This window comes from Crocodylus siamensis, chromosome 6, assembly GCF_052110815.1.
Source record: "Crocodylus siamensis isolate JL-2025a chromosome 6, ASM5211081v1, whole genome shotgun sequence".
NCBI classification, from domain to species: Eukaryota; Metazoa; Chordata; order Crocodylia; family Crocodylidae; genus Crocodylus; species Crocodylus siamensis.
Genome location: NC_143400.1, coordinates 3,522,023 through 3,538,889, shown reverse-complemented (window position 1 = coordinate 3,538,889; position 16,867 = coordinate 3,522,023). Strand labels below are relative to the sequence as shown.

The 16,867-nt window shown below is 61.0% G+C and overlaps 4 protein-coding genes across 9 annotated transcripts; 2 read left to right on the top strand and 2 right to left on the bottom strand.

Moving 5' to 3' along the window:
* Positions 1 to 57: 57 nt before the first annotated feature.
* On the bottom strand, positions 58 to 1,751 carry MRPL49 (mitochondrial ribosomal protein L49). The gene is made up of 4 exons (XM_090055185.1): positions 1,609 to 1,751; positions 1,119 to 1,290; positions 400 to 524; positions 58 to 234 (listed from the first exon to the last, which is right to left on the bottom strand). Exons 1-4 carry the CDS (start codon positions 1,684 to 1,686, stop codon positions 85 to 87), a joined length of 525 nt encoding a protein of 174 aa, XP_089911311.1. The 5' UTR covers positions 1,687 to 1,751; the 3' UTR covers positions 58 to 84.
* On the top strand, positions 1,751 to 3,825 carry FAU (FAU ubiquitin like and ribosomal protein S30 fusion). The gene is made up of 5 exons (XM_090055210.1): positions 1,751 to 1,844; positions 2,005 to 2,091; positions 2,297 to 2,441; positions 3,087 to 3,142; positions 3,661 to 3,825. The coding sequence occupies exons 2-5, from the start codon at positions 2,017 to 2,019 to the stop codon at positions 3,784 to 3,786; spliced, it is 402 nt and encodes a 133-aa protein (XP_089911336.1). The 5' UTR covers positions 1,751 to 1,844; positions 2,005 to 2,016; the 3' UTR covers positions 3,787 to 3,825.
* A 1,507-nt stretch (positions 3,826 to 5,332) lies between these two features.
* ZNHIT2 (zinc finger HIT-type containing 2) lies at positions 5,333 to 6,850 on the top strand. The gene has a single exon (XM_090055084.1). The coding sequence runs from the start codon at positions 5,371 to 5,373 to the stop codon at positions 6,733 to 6,735; it is 1,365 nt and encodes a 454-aa protein (XP_089911210.1). The 5' UTR covers positions 5,333 to 5,370; the 3' UTR covers positions 6,736 to 6,850.
* A 2,412-nt stretch (positions 6,851 to 9,262) lies between these two features.
* On the bottom strand, positions 9,263 to 16,781 carry TM7SF2 (transmembrane 7 superfamily member 2). Of its 6 annotated transcripts, none has more exons than XM_090055096.1 (11): positions 16,648 to 16,781; positions 14,210 to 14,296; positions 13,686 to 13,879; positions 13,459 to 13,513; positions 12,958 to 13,152; positions 12,498 to 12,601; positions 12,046 to 12,165; positions 11,595 to 11,763; positions 10,698 to 10,778; positions 10,465 to 10,587; positions 9,263 to 9,920 (listed from the first exon to the last, which is right to left on the bottom strand). In XM_090055096.1, exons 2-11 carry the CDS (start codon positions 14,262 to 14,264, stop codon positions 9,760 to 9,762), a joined length of 1,257 nt encoding a protein of 418 aa, XP_089911222.1. In that variant the 5' UTR covers positions 14,265 to 14,296; positions 16,648 to 16,781; the 3' UTR covers positions 9,263 to 9,759. The 6 variants fall into 6 exon arrangements, with proteins under 6 accessions (XP_089911222.1, XP_089911227.1, XP_089911226.1 ...); XM_090055101.1 differs by having other exon boundaries at positions 14,210 to 14,293; positions 16,648 to 16,685; XM_090055100.1 differs by lacking the exon at positions 16,648 to 16,781 and adding an exon at positions 16,276 to 16,499 and having other exon boundaries at positions 14,210 to 14,293.
* Between the last annotated feature and the right edge of the window lie 86 nt (positions 16,782 to 16,867).

Genomic DNA, 16,867 nt, shown 5'->3' with positions numbered 1-16,867 from the left:
CAGGATCCCTTCAGCTCCAACTCCCTCCCAGACAGACCACAGCACCACACACACACATGCAGCAGCAGCTTCCCCAGGCTTTATTTAGAACCCCTTGTCCAGCAGCCAGGCCTTAATCTCGGCATCAAAGTAGCCCTTAATACGGATGGTGCTGGTCACCTCATTGACCTGCGTGGCTGGTGGGGTCGTGCCCAAAAGCTGTGTGAGGAATTCCTTGACTTCCCCCTCCAGGGCCTGTGGTCAGAGAGAAGGGAGGAGGATGGAGATGTTCCAGATCACAAAGGTGCAGCTGGCTCCTGGCTTGGAGCAAAGGGCTTATTGGGGAACCCTGCTCTCACAAAGGTGCCTCCCCCACAGGACAAACACTGGCTATGGGGCAGGCACTGGTGGGATCCTTACCCAGATGTCCCCCTCAATCTTCCGGATAAGTGTCATCTTCCTGTTGCCGGTGGTGATGTCCCTGTAGACAGGGATGTTGTGCATGCGAGAGCGGCGGACAAAGTATGGGAGCTCCGGCGGGGGCCCTGCCAGAGAGAGAGAGAGTCTGCGGAGGGATATCGCAGCTCCGTAACGCCCCCCGCGCAGCAGCAGGGCTGTGCCTGGCTCCAACATGCTGAAGAGATGCTCATGTCCCTGGAGTCTAGAGGGCTCAGCTTCCTAAATCCCTGGGGCAGGGGTCTTTTTCCACCCTCCACAAAGCCTCAATCTCCCAGAGAGGCTGGATTATGCCAGGAAGATCGCTCTGCGAAGCTGTGGGTGGAAGGTTTGATGCCCATAATCCACTCCTGGCTGTGACCTGTGCCCCAGTGGTGATGAACAAGGGGATGTCAGCTCCGCGCAGGGTTGCTTTAGGCTCCTATCACAGTTAGGATGAACAGGGGCTTTTTCAAGCAATCACTGGATGGTTTGGGGCTATCTTAAATTAACAGGCCTGGAAAGCACAGGGGAGGGGAGAGATTTTAAATGGCACCAAAGATTAAGCTGGCCCCGGGATACAGGGAGAAGCGGGGGTGGGATGGGTCTCCCTGGTATTGGGCAGCACAGCGATGGGGGAGAAGCCAGGCCGCGTCCCCAGAGCAAGGAGGAGAGAGCCGGGCTGCATCCTGGCTGGGCGCTACCTCGCGGGGGGCTCCAGCCCGACGGTGTGGGGTAGTGCTTGTGCTCTGGGGGCTTGGGCACCCGCGTGGGTGGGATGAGCCTCTCCACCCACTTGTAGTCCTCCGTGGACTCCACCACGCCAGGGTAGTCCTGCCGGGCAGGGGCCTCTGGCGGCTCGGGGTGCGCCTGGCTCTGCAACAGAAACCAAGAGGGGGCAGCGGTAAGTGCGCCGGGGCCGGGGTCCCTGCAGCGGGGCCCCCCGCCCTGTGCTGCAAGGCCCGGGGGGGCGAAGGGCCGCTCCAGGCCCCGCCGCTCTGTCAAGGGATGGGGGGCTGGATACCCTGCCCCCACCCCAGGGGGAAGGGCCCCTGCGAGGGGGCGGGGGCCTGTTCCAATCCCCCGAACTGAGCGCTGCCCCCCACCCAGGGAAAGGGAAAAACGGATCTAGCCTGGCCTCCCTGCACCGCCCGCGGGAGCGCTCCCAGCAACCCCCGCACCGCGGGCCGATACCTTGAGCAGCCGCCGGGCCCCCGCACCCCACAGCCCGCCCCGCCGCAGCCCCAGCCAGGCCCGCACGGCCGCCGCCATCTTCCTGCCGCCGGGGGTGGAGCTCTGGCCGGCCCCACCCCCTAATCCGGAGGCGTCATGGGGCGGAGCGGGTGACGTCAGCGCGTGCTTACCCCGAGCGTACATCCGCGCCCCGCCCCTTTTCTGCTGACTGACTCCATTTTGAGCTGAGGCTCGTGGTGGGTGTTGGGGCCGGGGCGGGCAGGCGTAGGCCCTGGTGCCAGCCGCCGGCAGGGCGGTGCCGCCCGTGGTGGCGGCCCGGGGGCGGGCGCGGCCGCGCCGTGTCCCCCTCGGGGCTGCTGGCGGGCGGGGTCTAAGCGCGCGCTCTTCTCCCCGCAGCCGGCGAGCACCATGCAGCTCTTCGTCCGCGCCCAGGCCCTGCACACCCTCGAGGTGTCCGCGCAGGAGACCGTCGGCCGCATCAAGGTGAGGCCCGGCCCCGTCGCTCTTGGGCTTGGGCCCTTTGCGGGGGCGGGCGGGTCGTGATCAGGATCGCTGGGTCCATCCTCACCTTGCGGCGAGGGCTCGGCGTGACCCCCCGGTGCAGCTCGCCTTCCCCCTGCGCCGGGGCCGCGTCCCTTCTGCGCGGGCGGGCTTCTCTCCGCTGACTCTGCCCTCCCCGTCTGCCCAGGCTCGCATCGAGTCCCTGGAGGGCATCGCCTCCGCGGACCAGGTGGTTCTCCTGGGGGGAGCTCCGTTGGAGGACGATGCCGTCATCGGGCAATGTGGCATCAGCGATCTCAGCACCCTGGAGGTGACTGCCCGCGTACTGGGAGGTGAGTACCGAGGCCTGAGCTTCCTAGAGCAGCCCACCCTGCAGAAGGCCCGTCAATGTGAGGGGGCCTACTAGGGTAGCTGAGGCCTGGAGGGCTTGGCACCCTGGATGGAGCGAGTTTGCTGGCTCTCGTGGCCCCTGCCCCAGCTCTGGGCCCAGTGTTTTGACTGCAGCAGTTGCTGGCACCGCACAGGGTCCTGGGCCTGGTTTCAGCAGGGGCTAGCGCACACGAGGGACACGTTCCTTTGTTAGTGCCTATGAGGGGCAAGGTACCTGCCCGCTGTTGAACTGCGAGCGCTCTGCCACCTTGCTGCGCTACAGCCAGCCCAAGTGCAGGAGGCGGTAGGATATGCCCTCGCCCACCTGTGCCTCTGCGTCCTCTAGGATCTCAGACTGTGGGCCATAGGGTCTGTTCCCCTTCCCACTGGTTGCTCACTGGTGGTGTGGGAAGCCAGGATGAGTCCCACGTCCTGCTGCAGGCCCTTTGCCTGGGCTCTGTGTGTCCTGCCCAGCCTCACATACATCTTTACCCTGGAAGCTGTGATCGGCTTAGGTCTGCTACAGCAGCTGAGGCCTGGAGGTGCTGTGGGTCGAGTGAGTTTGCTGGTTCTCACAGCCCCTCTTCCTCCCACTCTCTCTCCTCTAGGTAAAGTCCATGGCTCTCTGGCCCGTGCCGGGAAAGTGAGAGGCCAGACCCCCAAGGTAAGCCCTGCCTGTGGGTTGGTTGTTGGGGGGTGCTGCAAGCCAGGACTCCTGGCTTTTCTGTTCAATGGTGTGGGGAAGCTTGGGGTTGGGTTAGGGTTAGAGCAAGGTAGCTGGGGGCCACCCTGTCCCATCTTGCCCGTCTGCTGGGCCAAGCCAGTCAGCTTCCCACCAAGGAGTGGTCAAAAGTGAACAGTGCCTTGAGGAAATGCAAGTTCCTGCTCTCCTGGGTCAACGACAACACCATCTTTGTGTGCTCCATTGGTGGATTATATGGATCCTAGGAACCAGGACTCTTTGGGGTCCTTTCCAAGCTCCAGGAAGATATTTGCTGAGGGGAGAGGTGGCACATCTCAATGTTAAAGTTGAGAGAGATGCCAGGAGTCCTGAGTTACTTTGCAAGGTCCAGGAGGATATTTGGTCCTCAGGGTTTGGACTAGGAGAGCCGGAACTCCCACCCGTGTATTGCTCACTTCTCACGCTCTCCTCTCCCCTCCCCTCCCCTCCCCTCCCTGCAGGTGGCCAAGCAGGAGAAGAAGAAGAAGAAGACGGGCCGTGCCAAGCGGCGCATGCAGTACAACCGCCGCTTTGTCAACGTTGTGCCCACCTTTGGCAAGAAGAAAGGCCCCAATGCCAACTCCTAAGTAATGTCGTCCGTGCCCAATAAAGCAGACAGCACCCAAGCTCTCTCCTGGTGGTGATTTCCTCATGGGAGTGTGGGGGGAGAGAACTCCACTGCGTTTCAACCAGTCACTCTGGGCAGGGCCCTGCTGTGGGGGTGACTAGCATAGGGCCCAGCAAGCCCTGAGCTCACAGGCTTGACCAGGGCTTGTGGGGATGGAGGGGAAACAGGCAGCACTAAGGCTACGGCACACATTACAACTAACACTTGATTAGCGGTTAAATCTTCCCTGGTTACAAGTGAACATGATGAATGGTGTGATACAGCAAGGCTTGACCTTACCAAGTTCTTGCACAAAAACATGTAATAACTTTGTGTCTAGCTCCTATCATACCATGAATATAGCGTGTGCCAGGCCAGGGCTGAGGGAGGGAGGGGTAGCTCTATGGAGACCTAACAGCTAATGGGGCTTCCAACTGAAGGGGTGCATCATGCACTTTCATGCTGTGATTGTGGGGATCCCTGCTCAGATGCCATCTGCCTTGACTTGCACATCTGCCAGGCCTGGACATGTAGCCTGCGCTCTGATCTTGCCTGGAGTCTCGGAAGGGGGAAAGGGGGTAATAACAGTCTCTCAAAACCGATGGTATATAGTACTGGAATATAGTACTGGTGTAGTGGAATATAGTACTGGTGTAGCCATGGTGGTCTGAAAATAATATGGGAGGTAAGGATGATGCAGGAATTTTGGAGAACTTGGGTGTGGGGGATGACTCCTCAGCATGTCTGTGATTTGGGGCTTTGTCCCACATGCACCCCATTGAGGTAATGCTTGTACCAGTCCAGGAGACTGTCACCACTGCCCCTAAACCAGCCCCTTCTGCTAGGCTTGGGCTGCCACATGCCACTGGGCTTGGTTAAAGCAAAGTAACTGAGCCTAAGATGCCTGGGTTCTGTTCTAGGGTGGGGGGAAATTGGGGTTGGGTCTTGGGATTAGAACAAGGCAGCTGGGGGCCAGGACTCCGGGGTTCCCTTCCAAGGCCAGAAGGATATTTGTGGTGGGGGAGGCAGGACTCCTAGGCCCTTTCCCCGGCAGTCCCCTCTGGTTTCTAGCTGATGCAGCTGCAGGCTGAGTCTTTCCCCCAGCCCTGCCATGCAGGTGAGGTGGGTGGGGGGTGCTTGGTGCTGAGGGGCACCCCCCAGGGACCAGGCCGCCGGGAGAAAGAGAGCCTGATCCAGCCCCGTGGGGGTAGGGCCGGCTCCAGGCAGCCACCTCCGAGGTGAGGCAGAGCGAGGGGCTTCCCCACCCCGCAGGCAGCGGGCAGGGGGAGACTCCGGCGCATCTGCCCCAGGATGCACGCGGGTCCAAGGCGCGTGTTGCAGCGGGGGCTCCCGCCGAGAGCCGAACCCACGCTTCCGCGCGGCGGAAGTAGCCGACGCTCCGGGTCCGAGAGCTTCCGAACCCAGCTCAAGCCGGGGCGGAAGACTCCGAATTGCTTCCGGAAATGCCCGAAGCCCGAGGTGGGGGGGGGCGCGCGAACGTGGGGCGGAGGAATCCGAAGTGGGGCCGGAAACTCCCGAAGCTGCGGCGGAAGGAGCCCCCAAGATGGCGGCTGAGTGCGGCCTGTGCTGGCGCGCTGAGGCGCCCTATACCTGCCCGCGCTGCCACTTGCGCCTCTGCTCCCTGCCCTGCTACCGCGGCCATGGCCCCTGCGCCCAGGTCTTCGCCCAGCGCCAGGTCGAGCTTCGCCTCCGCGCCCAGCGGGCCGACCCCGCCGACCGCGACCGCCTGAAGGAAGCCCTGAGCCGCCTGCGGCGCTTACGCGAGCCCGGGAATGCGGAGGCCGCGCTAGGCCGCGACGCCCTCAGCCCCGCGCAGCGCGACGCCTTCGAGCGGCTCCTCGCCAGCGGCCGCGCCGCTGCCCTCCTCCCCCCCTGGCGGCCTTGGTGGTGGCGCCGGGCCCGGGCCGGGGGGCGGCTGCTGGTCCAGGAGGTCGGGGATGCCCCCCAGCCAAGGAGGTCTCCCACCAGCCCCCAGCAGACATCAGGGGACCCCTGCCTGGAGTCAGAAGGCGCCTGGTCCTGCCCAGAGCTGGAGAACAGGGAGCTCAGCCACCCCCAATTACTTGCAGACACCCTGGGGGACCCGTGGCCAGAGCCAGAAGTTGCCTGCACTGAGTTGGAGCTGGATAAGGTGGAGCCCCAAAGCCCCAGGCCAGGGAGACCCCCCCAGCTGTCTGCAGAGATATCACAGGGCTTTGGCTCAGAGCCAAAAGCCGACCAGACCAGACCAGAGCTGGAGGATGTGGAGCCCAGCCCAATGCCCCCTCTGCCGGCCTTCATCCCGCCACTGAGCACCCTGACCCGTGGCTCGGCCTCCCCTTTGGTGGGCTTCCAGCTGCCCAACGTACTCTATGCCTATGCCTACGCCCTAACCCTCTACCATGGGGAGCCGGAGGACGATGCTGAGCTGCTGCTTGACTTTGCGGACACTGTCCTGAGTGTGTCTGAGGCTTTGGGGCGCCAGCAAGGCTTCAGCTCCATCAGTGAGGCCCTGCAAGCCGCTGTGCACGCCGTGGCCACCTGCCAGCTGCCTGAGTGTCCCCTGGGCAATACTGGTGCCATCCTGGCTGTGGCCGAGATCCTGAGGGGCGAGAGTCCTGCTCAGCAGAAGGATTACACCCTCGCTTCCCTGGCCCATCTTGCTCAGCTGCTGGGCCAAGCCAAGAAGCAACTTCCCACAGAGGAGCGGTCGCATGTGTACAGAGCCAAGAAGAAGTGCGAGTTCCTGCTCTCCTGGGTCAATGACAACCCAGCGGCGTTGCCCCTCCTAGCCCTGGAGGCAGAGGCCGAGTACTGGACTCGCATGAAAGCCCTCAGGGAAGTGAACACTGTCACCAAGGAGCTGGAGAGGATGTGGGGTGGGAAGATGCCACCCCCCAAGACACCACTGATTGAGGAGCTGGACTAAGGGGTTGGGGTCAGGCCTGGACTGATGCTTTGAACTGAATGGGGGGGGGATGTGAATAAGTTCAGACTTGAGCTGGTTGCATGGATTTGTAATAAAGCCTGGTCTGTCAGCTGCATGCGTACCGTGGCAGTGCTAAAGGCACTGGACACTTCCAATGACTGCTGCAACCTCTAGCTGCTCCCAGTGCTGTGTCTCATATCAGAGCTTTGCAGGCATCAGCTAGGAAAGGACAGTGCCATGTAAACTAGAGCAGAAAAACTGGGTAGCCAGAGCTCAGGACCTTACAGAACAGGAAGCTCTGTTTTCTGCACCCATGGCTAGACTGATGGCTGTCAGCAGACAGCTTACACTGAGAGGGAGAGAGAGAGAAATGAGCCAGCCCCCACTTCTGAGAGCACAGGACAGAGGCAGGCGAGATAGCGAAAGACCGTCAGGTATTTTCTTTCCAGTCTCTAGCGTTGTAGCCAGTTCAGATGTGCTTTGAGCTCTGATTTCTTGAGGTTGAGGGTTTCCAGGGCTGGATACAGCTGAGTTTTCAGCCGCCTTGGCTTCTTGAGGCAGGGAGGCTTACAGGGGCTGGGTTGTGTTTGCCCGTTAGCAGCAGAGTGAACCCCACAGCACTGGTCTCTGGCAGCCAAAGGTGGCGGGGCCGGGGGGGTGCAGGAATGGCTTGTGAACTCACTGGGGTGTTCACAAGAGAACCTCACATGTTTCACGAGGGGTCAGAGGAGGGGAGCGATGGTGTCCTCAAATCCCAGTGTTTTGGCATGACTGGGACCCCAGCGCCACAGGTAGCTTCTGATCATCAGCATGGGGCTGATGGGGTTCGAGGAGAAGCCCTGCGTGGGGTACATTTGGGAGAGAGCTGTGAAGCACAGCCTGGGTCTGTTCCAGGTTGGCAGCAGGGGGTAACAAAGGAGGGTCTGAGCTCTGACCCAGCTGCCTTTCCAGGCATGAATCTTAGAGCAGTTGCAGAGTTGAGGGGAAGGGGGAGTCTGCATCTGTGCCTGAGGAACCTGAGGTGCAGAAAGATGGAGTGGACTGTCTTGAGTGGCCCCAAAGGGGCAGGTTTGTCGTGGAACCGAGGTGTCCTGGGTTGTATTGAGGTACAAGGAATAAAGGCCACAAGTTGTTGGAGAGTAGGTTTAAATTAGACATCCGTAAGAACTACTTCACAGTCAGGGTGGCTAGGATCTGGAACCAACTTCCAAGGGAAGTGGTGCTGGCTCCTACCCTGCAGGTCTTTAAGAGGAGGCTTGATGCCTACCTGGCTGGAATCATTTGAGAGAAGGACAGCAAGGCTGATTTGTGGGCTGGAGGGGGCTTCCCTGTGAGGAGAGACTGAAGAGACTCACAAGAGAGAGTGAGCGTGGAGTGGATACATAGTGTGGGATGGATGGGAGTGGGGCAGATGGACGGACAGACAGGCGTATTCTGTTTAGAGGCGCTTCGGGGTGGGTGGGGGCATGAGAAGGGCTTACAAAATGCTAAATGGGGAAGAGAAAGCCAACAGGGATTTATTATGGCCTGCCACTCGCTAGACAAGACCAAGGGCTCACACAATGAAACGAGCAGGTCATAAGTTTAAAATGAACACCAGGAAGTTCTTTCCCCCCCAGCTTAGAATGAAAGGATGGGACTTGCTGCCAGACATGGGGGAAGCTGACTTCAGCCAGACACACCAAGGGATTAGACCTGCTCCTAGGGGAAAGGGGCATCCATAGCTGTTAAGCACAGAGTTGAGGGGCACGGTCTCTGCATCTGAACTTCCTGCACCCTCAATGCTGGAGGCTGCAAGTGAGAGGGGAACAGGAGGGGAAAAACCCTGCTTGGATCCCGTCTGTTTTGGCTTCCTCTTCCTGTTAAGTTCCGCTCTCTGCTGCTGTGTGACACAGGAGACTGGGCCAGAGGACTTGCAGACCTGGTACATAGCGGTTCTTACCAGAACGGGTTGTTTAGCTGTGGGGCCAGGAGTGCTGGTGGGGGCTGAGCAGGACTCTGGAGCTGAGCATGGGTGAGGGGGAAACATTGGCTATGGGGGCCTGAGTCATGGGGCCATGTGAGCAGCTGTGAACTGGGAGACTTTTATAGTTGGGACCACTGAACTAGGAAACTGGGAGGCTGCTGAGGGTGGGGAGGGGAGAACTGGGCGTGCCAGGCACCCTTTGGCGCATGTGAGCCCACAGTGTGTGTGGCGGGGGTATTTCCCACTTCCCTCCCCCAGCTGCATCCGGTGGGGGCACATGCAGGGCTGTAGACCTGTTCCCTGTCTCCCAGTGCTGCCCTCATTCTTGCACCCCAAACATCTCATGAAAGTGCTGGACCTTTGTCTGTCACCAAGGGATTTGGATGCTTCATAATCACCCCACAGAGGGGCTGGAGGAGCTGATGGGGTATTATGGGGCAGGGGGCAGAATTCCCGTGTGCTTGCTGAGGAAATACAGTCCAAGGCCTTTGGTTCCACGTACCGTTTATTAACAGCAACCTTCCCAGCCTTCCAGCCCAGCCCCCCATGCCCTCCCAGCCCCCTACTGCCCATGGGCCTGCCTCCCCCCCCCCAGCCAGCAGGACCCACAACTGGAGTGGGGGGTCACTAGGGACTGTATAGGAGGCTGTCAGTGTTACAAAGTCATCAAGGCAATGCACTCCTTTCCAATGAGATGCAAATAAGATGCAGGTGGATGGGATGTCATGGTCTCAGGCAGTTTCAGTCCAATAAGGCACCTGCCTGCTGTCAGGCCTCCCCGCAGTATCATGGGTCACCCTGGTGCAGGGGTTCAGTGCAGCTGGGCAAGGGTGATGGCTCCAGTGGTCTAGGGGGCCTTTCCTGGCCAGCTCTGGCTAGGGTAATCTGTCTCCCACCCCCTGCACTGGATTATTGGAGCCATCTCAAGTGTGGGGGACCAGGGTGGCTAGGCTTGGAGCTGCCTCCTGTCCAGGGTACCGTGGCACAGCCCTGCATTCTGAGGCTGGTCTGGTGGAGCAGCAGGAGCCACTAGCCAGGGTGGAGGTGGGGTGTAGAGCTCAGTAGAGGTAGGGGAAGATGCGGTAGGGCACCCGCCGACAGTACTCCTCCCAGGCCAGCCCATACTTGCGCAAGCACTGGCGCTCATCCCGTGCCTCGCGGTGGATCAGCAGCATTGTGAAGTAGATGACATAGAAGTAGGGCAGCACATGCGTCAGGCCTGGGGGGTGGCGGAGATTTGGGGGCATCAGAGAGGGGCCCTCATCCTGGTGTCTGGCCTGGTCTCACTTTGCCCACAGCCAGAAAGGAGGAGAATCCAGGTGGTCTGATTTTTAACCCGGGCATCCTGGCTCCCAGCTCTCCCATCTTGAATGCCTTCCCCATCCCAAGGGAAAGCCCAGGTGTCCTGGCTCCTGGCTTTCATATCATCCCCTCCCCACCACCACACATCCTGACTCCCAGATCTAACTTAGCTGCCCCACTCCTGTCCTGGGCTCCTGGCTTTCCCATCTCTAAACATACACCTCATTAATACCAGGAGTGGCTAGGGCCTGTCATGGGGCTGGGAGCTGCATGGGATGCGGCCTCCACCACCAGGGCTGGGATGGACATGGGGACCCCCAGAGTCCCCCAGCTTCTAGGGCAGGGGGGTCCCAGGGTTGAGAATCACATATGTGGCTCCAATGGGTGTCAAGGCTATGGGCTATGGGGAAGAGTCCTGTCTCCCCGCCTTCTACTCCTGCCCCAGTAGGGCCTAGACTCACCACAGGGCAGTGACCAGGCCAAGGCCATAATGATGTCCCCCAGGTAGTTGGGGTGCCGTACGAAGCCCCACCAGCCTGATGCGAGTAGGCGCCGGCCCGTGGCTGTAGGGATTGTCTTGAGACCTGGAAGGAGGACAAGAGCATTGGCCCAAGAGCAGACATCCAGCACAGGCCCCCTCAGTCACTACTCCCACCCTGCTGGCCCTTCTTTTCTCTCCCCTCCAGGACCTCACCAGCGACTCGAGGGTCATTGGGGTTCCTGCGGAAGATGTGCTTCTGGGAGTTGGCACTGCGGAAGATGTAATAGCCCAGCCCTGGTGGGGGGAGAGCACTGGAATGAGGACAGATGTGGCACCACCAATCCTGAGGTGCTGCTTCGAAGAAAGTGGGGCAGGAATCCCGCCCCCTTGGGAGGGGTACGAGTCCTGCAGGATGCCTGTGGGCAACACAGGCAGGCATTTAAACAAGGCTTGAAGCCAGTGATGGTACGGTGAACAGACTGGAATAGGCAGTGCTGGGCTGTGCACACCTCCTTCAGGCTGCCAGCCCACCCACAGCAATTAAGGCTGCCTGCCTGATTACCCCAGTATGAGTTCGGCTCTCAGCTCTTCACACTGAGGCTGGCTACCCAGACAGAGTGCTTTGCTCTCTGTTTTAAGCCCTTAATATGGCTATTTAGTGTATTACCCAGAGTGTTTTGCTCTCAGCTGTTAACCCCACAATGTGGTTGGTCAGGCTGCTACCCAGAGTGCTTGGTCAGCTGCTAACCCTTTAATACTCTACCACTGGCTCAGAGACCTCCCCACCCCAATGCAGGCTGGTGACCCCCTTACCCACAGTGCCTTGCTGTGTAGGTGTTAGCCCCTCATTCAGCCTTATTCATAGCACACACACCCCTTCATTAAGGGCCCCCCCCTCCAAACTTGAAACTGATCAGTCCCGGTCAGTTTCACAAAGCCCAGCTGAGAGGTGTTCCCTGCCCTGGCTGTTATCAGACAAACTGCTCTCCAGGGGAGGCTGATGGAGGGGGCAGGATGGGCCCCAGCACTTACTGGACTATGAACACAGGAAAGGCAGGGGGCACAGGGCTAGGGCTGAGTGGTGCAGGGGGTATGGGGCTGTGAGATCACCATTGAGCAGCAGGATGGCAGCAGCAGCGGGCAGACCAAGGTGCTGGGGGTGGCCGACGAGGAAGTAGGCTTGCAGGCTGTAGGTGAAGGGCACCCAGGCCAGGTCCCCGAAGGCCAGCATGAATCCAAAGCCATCGTGCACTATGTCCATGGTGGTCAGCACCGCCTCCTGCCAGGCATGGCCAGGTCATGGGGGAGTGGAGGGGACATACCAACCCCTACCCCTCACCTCCCAACTCCCAGAGCTGGGCGAGAACCCAGGTAGCCGGGTTCCTAGCCCTGACCTGGAGCAGGGAGAGATCCCAGGTGTCCAGGCTCCCCTCCTGCCCTGCCAAGCCCCCACCCCCCTCCCATAGCAGGAAGAGAGCCCAGGTGTCCAGGCTCTGACCCCCACCCTCCAACCCCTCTCCCCTCCACAAGCTGGAGTGACCCCAGATATCCGGGGCCTCACCTCGTTCCAGAGCGCATCCACCACATAGAGCAGCTGGAAGGCGTTGACTAGGACCATGGCAAGCGAGGGGCTGCCCCGCAGCTCCGTCTCCTTCAGCAGCATGGCCAGGTTCACCAGCGCCTGGGACAAAGCAGGAAGTCAACGGGAACCCCGCTCTTCCCCAGGCCCAGCCAGCCCCATATCCCCCACCCCAGATCACCCCCCTGGCCCCAGCTGGTCCCATATAGTCCCTCTCTGCTCACTAGATCATCTCTGGGCCCAGCCAATCCCATATCTCCCCTCCACCCCAATCATCTCTGGGTAATGCCAGCCCAATATCCCCACTCCCTATTCCCCAGATCATCCCTGGGCCCAGCTGACTTCATATCACCCTCCCTTCCCACCCAGATCACCCCTTGGAGCTGAGCCGGCCCCATATTTCCACACGCCACCCCCCCAGCCCCGGCACTCACCCAGCCGATGAGGCCTGGGCGCAGCTCACAGAAATACTTGAGGTCAAAGGAGCCGACGCGCGGGTTCAGCTCGTGGCCCATGAAGAAGTCATAGATGGGGTTCCCTGTAGGCAGAGCCGTGGCCACTCCAGCACCCACAGTGCCTCTGGGTCTAGCCCCCCAGGCCCAGCCAGGCCCATATCCCCCCAGTTGGATCCTGGATCAGCCCTGCCGGGTGCACTCCTGCTCTAAACTGCTCCCATCCACAGGCCCCACCCAGAGCTGGAGCGAACCCAGGTATCCGGGTTTCCCTGCTCCGACCCCGTTTACCACACAGCCCGCTAAAGCCCATTGGGACACCTCTGCTAGGAGAGAACCCAGGTGTCCGGCTTCCCCCTTTGCATATTGATCCCACTCCCCGCCCTCTCGCGGGCTCATACGAGGGTTCCCTCGAGCCTGCCCAGGACACCCCCAGGCTCACCTGAGTTGCCGCCAGGTGCCAGGGCAGCCTCGGAGGCCAGCAGGGCCTTGAGGTAGAGCAGGAGGCTGAGGCCAAAGGCCACGAGGGTGGCAGCGCCGGCGAGCTCCAGCAGGTGGTCATGGATGTAGCTGAGGCGCAGGCCGGCGGCCAGCCCTGCACCCACCCCCAGTGCTGTCAGCCCCAGCACCTGGAAGGCTTTGGGAGGGCGGGGTGGGTTAGAGACAGCAGCTGACACTGCCCTGGGTCCAACCCCAACTGCCCTAATCACCCAGCCCCCACTCCACATCCCAAGCTGAGGGAACCCAGGGGTCCGGGCTCCTAGCCCCCCTGCTCGCACCCCACCAGCCTCCACTCCCCTCCCAGGGCTGCAGAGAACCCAGGGGTCCCGGCTCCCAGACCCCTTGCCCCTTCCCCTCCCAGAGCTGGAGAGACCCACAGTGTCCATCTGGGCCCCAGGTGCCCCACTCGCCTCCCAGAGCCGGGAGAGGAGCCAACACACACCATTGACACGATACTGGAGCCGGGTCTTGTCCCGCAGGACGATGCCCTCCGTGACCTAGTGGAAGCCACAGGCCGTGTCTTACTGCTGGACCCTCCTCCGCACCCCACCAGTAGCCAAGCGGGGAGAGACCCCAGGCGTGCGGCCCACAACCCACCCTGCTTTCACTCCCCTCCCCAAGGCGGAGAGAACCCAGGTGCCCCGGCTGCCAGGCCCCACGAGCGCTCACCTTGCCCATGGGCAGCATGTGGAGGGCGGCCTGGAGGCCGAGCCAGGCGAGGACGAGGAGGAGGGCTTGGGGGTTGGTGAGGGTGCGGGGGGCGGGTGCAGGGGGCACCTGCAGGACACTGGCCTCCTTGGTCCCGCAGGCCGTCAGCAGGTACCACATGGCACCCGGGAGCAGCAGGGTCAGCGCCGCCGTGCCTGGGGGGGAGGGGGTACAAGCCAGGTGTCCGGTCTCCCGCCACAGCCCCCAAACCCCACTTCCCTTCCAGAGCTGGAGGGAGCAGAACCCGGCTGTCTGGGCTTCCGGCTGCTCCTGCTCTAACCCCGCGACCCCACTTCCCTTCCCACCAGGGATATGACCCGGGCGTCTGCGCCCCCGAGCCCCACTCACATCCCAGCGTGAGGAGAAAACCCAGGCCCGGGGCTCCCCCCAGCCGCCACCCACCCTAGCCCCCAGCCCCACTCTCCTCCCAGCCCTGGGGCGGCCACAGGATTCTGGGCTCTCCCCTTCTCCCTGTTCCTTCTTACCCAGAGCCCCCCCAAACTCCGTCTCCTTGGTGCGCGGGACCCGGTACCGGTCCATGGTGCCGGCAGCTCAGGCCTGCAGGGTCTCTGCTAGAAGCGGAGAGAAGGGCTGAGTGACAGGGGCACAGCAGGGCCGGGGGCAGGAGGCTGTGGGTCAGGAGTGAGGGGCGCCGGCAGGGCTGGGGAGCAGGGGCTACACTCCCACCCCCCAGCGCCCCCTGGTCCTACCTGCCTGGCCTGGGCCCCTCCCTGACACCCCCCCACCCCACAGCAGCTGTGGGGCCTGCCCCCCCCCCTCTGCCCACCTCGTCACTACCACCACTGGCCAATCTTGAGCCACTGAGCCTTGCCACATCAGGGGTACAGCAGGCTTCTCGGCCTATCAGAGCCTCTCACTTGCTACTGGGGCGGGGCAGGGCTGCCAAGCTGCATCCTCACTGGCCGAAGCCCATAGTCACGGTGCCCGATGCCCCTCCCATGGGGAGACCTGCAGAGCAGCTGGCAGCAGGAGCTGGAGGGCAGGGGCATGTGACAGCATGAGTTATACCCAACCTGCCACACCCCACCCCAGAGCCAGCTGCATCTCAGCACCACCAAAATGCAGCCACCTCTGGGATGGGGTGTCAGGGCTGCGCCCCTCACTGAGATGCAGCCAGCTCTGGGGTGGGACAGGTCAGCAGCTGGGTATAGCAGAGATGAAGCTTCCTCTGGAGTGGGGCATGGGAGGCTGAATTGCAGTTGGCTCAAGGGTGGGACATGTCAGCAGCCAAGTAGAACAGAGACTGTGGCCGGGGGGTGGGGGGTGGTGTCAGGGCTGACGATACAGGTCTGTTCTGCAGCTGGCTCTGGGGTGGGCTGTGCTGGCAGCTGAGTATAACAGAAACTGCCTCTGGGGTGGGGCCTGGGAGACTGGGGGTGCGGGGACACGATGCAGCTGGCTCTGCGGTGGGACGTGTCAGAGCTGAGTAGAATGCATGCAGCTGTCTCTAGGGGGGCATCACGGCTGGGGACGTGGGGCCCCTCCCTTGGATGCAGCTGGCTCTGGTGGGGGCACAAGGCTGGGTGTCCTAGAGCTGTCACGTTGCTTCCCCTGGCCCCTGCCAGAGCCATGACTTGGCACGAGCGAAGCCACCCCAGTGCCTGCAGGGCCAGAGCTGCTGACTCATGGGCTCAGATTATACATCCCGGTGCCCGGCGAGGAGTGGTGGGCATGTGACGGGGCAGCTGGCCCGGGGGTGAGGGCCACCAAGGTGGAGCAGCTAGAGCGACCCTGTGAGGGGGTTGTCACAGCAGGAGGCCTGCGCGAGTCCTTCCCCTGCCCGGGGCCCCATCAGCTCAGAAGCAGCCACCTCTGGAGTGGGCCACGGGCTGGTTATACCAGGACACTCACATCCCAGCTGCTCACACATTTCCCACTGCTCTGGGCACATTGTGGCCCCATCTCTGCCCCAACCTGAGGCCCAGCCCCAGCTCCGACTACTGAGTCCTTTAAAGCCACAACCAGCATTTTATTGGCAAAGTTTTTTTTGTTTTGTTTTTTTTTTCTTTAAAAAAACCCCTTTTATTACAAAAACTGACACTATCAAACACATTAAGAAAAACAACAAAGAAACGAAACCCACCTGAGGTTTCACAAAGTTAATACAAACTCACTTTCACAAAATTTCCTAACATTCACAGAAGAAACAATACCACTTGTGACTTACTGAAAACCCCATTTAGAAATCATTTAAATTGCTTCTTATACAATTCCAAGTTCCCTCACCCACTCTTGGAGCCCCTTATCCATTTTATCAGAGGGGAAAAAAAAAGAAAACAGGCACTATTAAACACATTGCTGCTCGATTCTCGTTTGAGCCCCCCCCACGACGGTCCCACCTCCCAGCGCTTCTCCAGATAGCCATGATTTCTCCCCCAGGGGATCCCGCACTCCTGTAGACCCAACACCTGCGCGTCCAGACCTTGTAAGGTGGTATACATTGACTCCCATCTGTCTCCCATATACACTTCTTACATTTAAGGATGCTATAGTCAACGCCATCATGGCTATTTTCCAGACAAAAGCCTACCTCGTTAAACATCCGTTCCGCTACTGGGATCTGAGCTGTCTTCCCCCACTTTCCGCATCCCCGTGGCCCTAGCCAGATGTTCGATCGCAGTCGGGCTGAGATAGCCACAAACGTCCGCCCTCCCAGACTCCTCAACCTCTCGTCCCTCCCCCAGCAGCTCCCCGCTCTTCCCCTTGTCTCTTTCCTGTGCAGTCCAAAGACCACAGAGAAATGGACCCCAGCCAGGGGGAGAAGTAGCAGTCAGCCCTTGGAGTTCAGCCTTGGCCTCCCCCTGCCTCCAGTCAAGAGGTATTAACCCCCCAACGCCACAAGCCCCACCCCACAGCCCAGACCGCAGCCAGCCCTTGGTTTCGCTGGCAGGTCTGGACTCACCCGAAGGGCTCGGCGTTGTCAGCTCAACAGCACTGAGGAGAAGAGATCCCAGCCGCCCTAGCACAGGAGGTCCTCACAGAAAGGAGAGAGGACCCAGGTGGGCAGACTCCCAACACGCCCCTGCTCTAACCGCAGCCTCCGCTCCCCGCCCAGAAAGAAGAAAGAGCTCCCAGCAGCACTCCCCAGTCTGACCCCTAGCCCCAACCCACCAAGAAGGGAG

Coding starts and splice junctions, on each gene's coding strand:
- FAU (XM_090055210.1), top strand. CDS start 2,017: ATGCAGCTCTTCGTCCGCGCCCAGGCCCTGCACACCCTCGAGGTGTCC. Junction 2,092..2,296: donor AGACCGTCGGCCGCATCAAG/GTGAGGCCCGGC, acceptor CCGTCTGCCCAG/GCTCGCATCGAGTCCCTGGA. Junction 2,442..3,086: donor GACTGCCCGCGTACTGGGAG/GTGAGTACCGAG, acceptor TCTCTCCTCTAG/GTAAAGTCCATGGCTCTCTG.
- MRPL49 (XM_090055185.1), bottom strand. CDS start 1,686: ATGGCGGCGGCCGTGCGGGCCTGGCTGGGGCTGCGGCGGGGCGGGCTG. Junction 1,291..1,608: donor GGGCCCGGCGGCTGCTCAAG/GTATCGGCCCGC, acceptor TTTCTGTTGCAG/AGCCAGGCGCACCCCGAGCC. Junction 235..399: donor AGATTGAGGGGGACATCTGG/GTAAGGATCCCA, acceptor CTCTGACCACAG/GCCCTGGAGGGGGAAGTCAA.
- TM7SF2 (XM_090055096.1), bottom strand. CDS start 14,264: ATGGACCGGTACCGGGTCCCGCGCACCAAGGAGACGGAGTTTGGGGGG. Junction 13,880..14,209: donor GGAGTTTGGGGGGGCTCTGG/GTAAGAAGGAAC, acceptor CCTCCCCCCCAG/GCACGGCGGCGCTGACCCTG. Junction 12,166..12,497: donor GCCCAGGCCTCATCGGCTGG/GTGAGTGCCGGG, acceptor GCTTTGTCCCAG/GCGCTGGTGAACCTGGCCAT.
- ZNHIT2 (XM_090055084.1), top strand. CDS start 5,371: ATGGCGGCTGAGTGCGGCCTGTGCTGGCGCGCTGAGGCGCCCTATACC.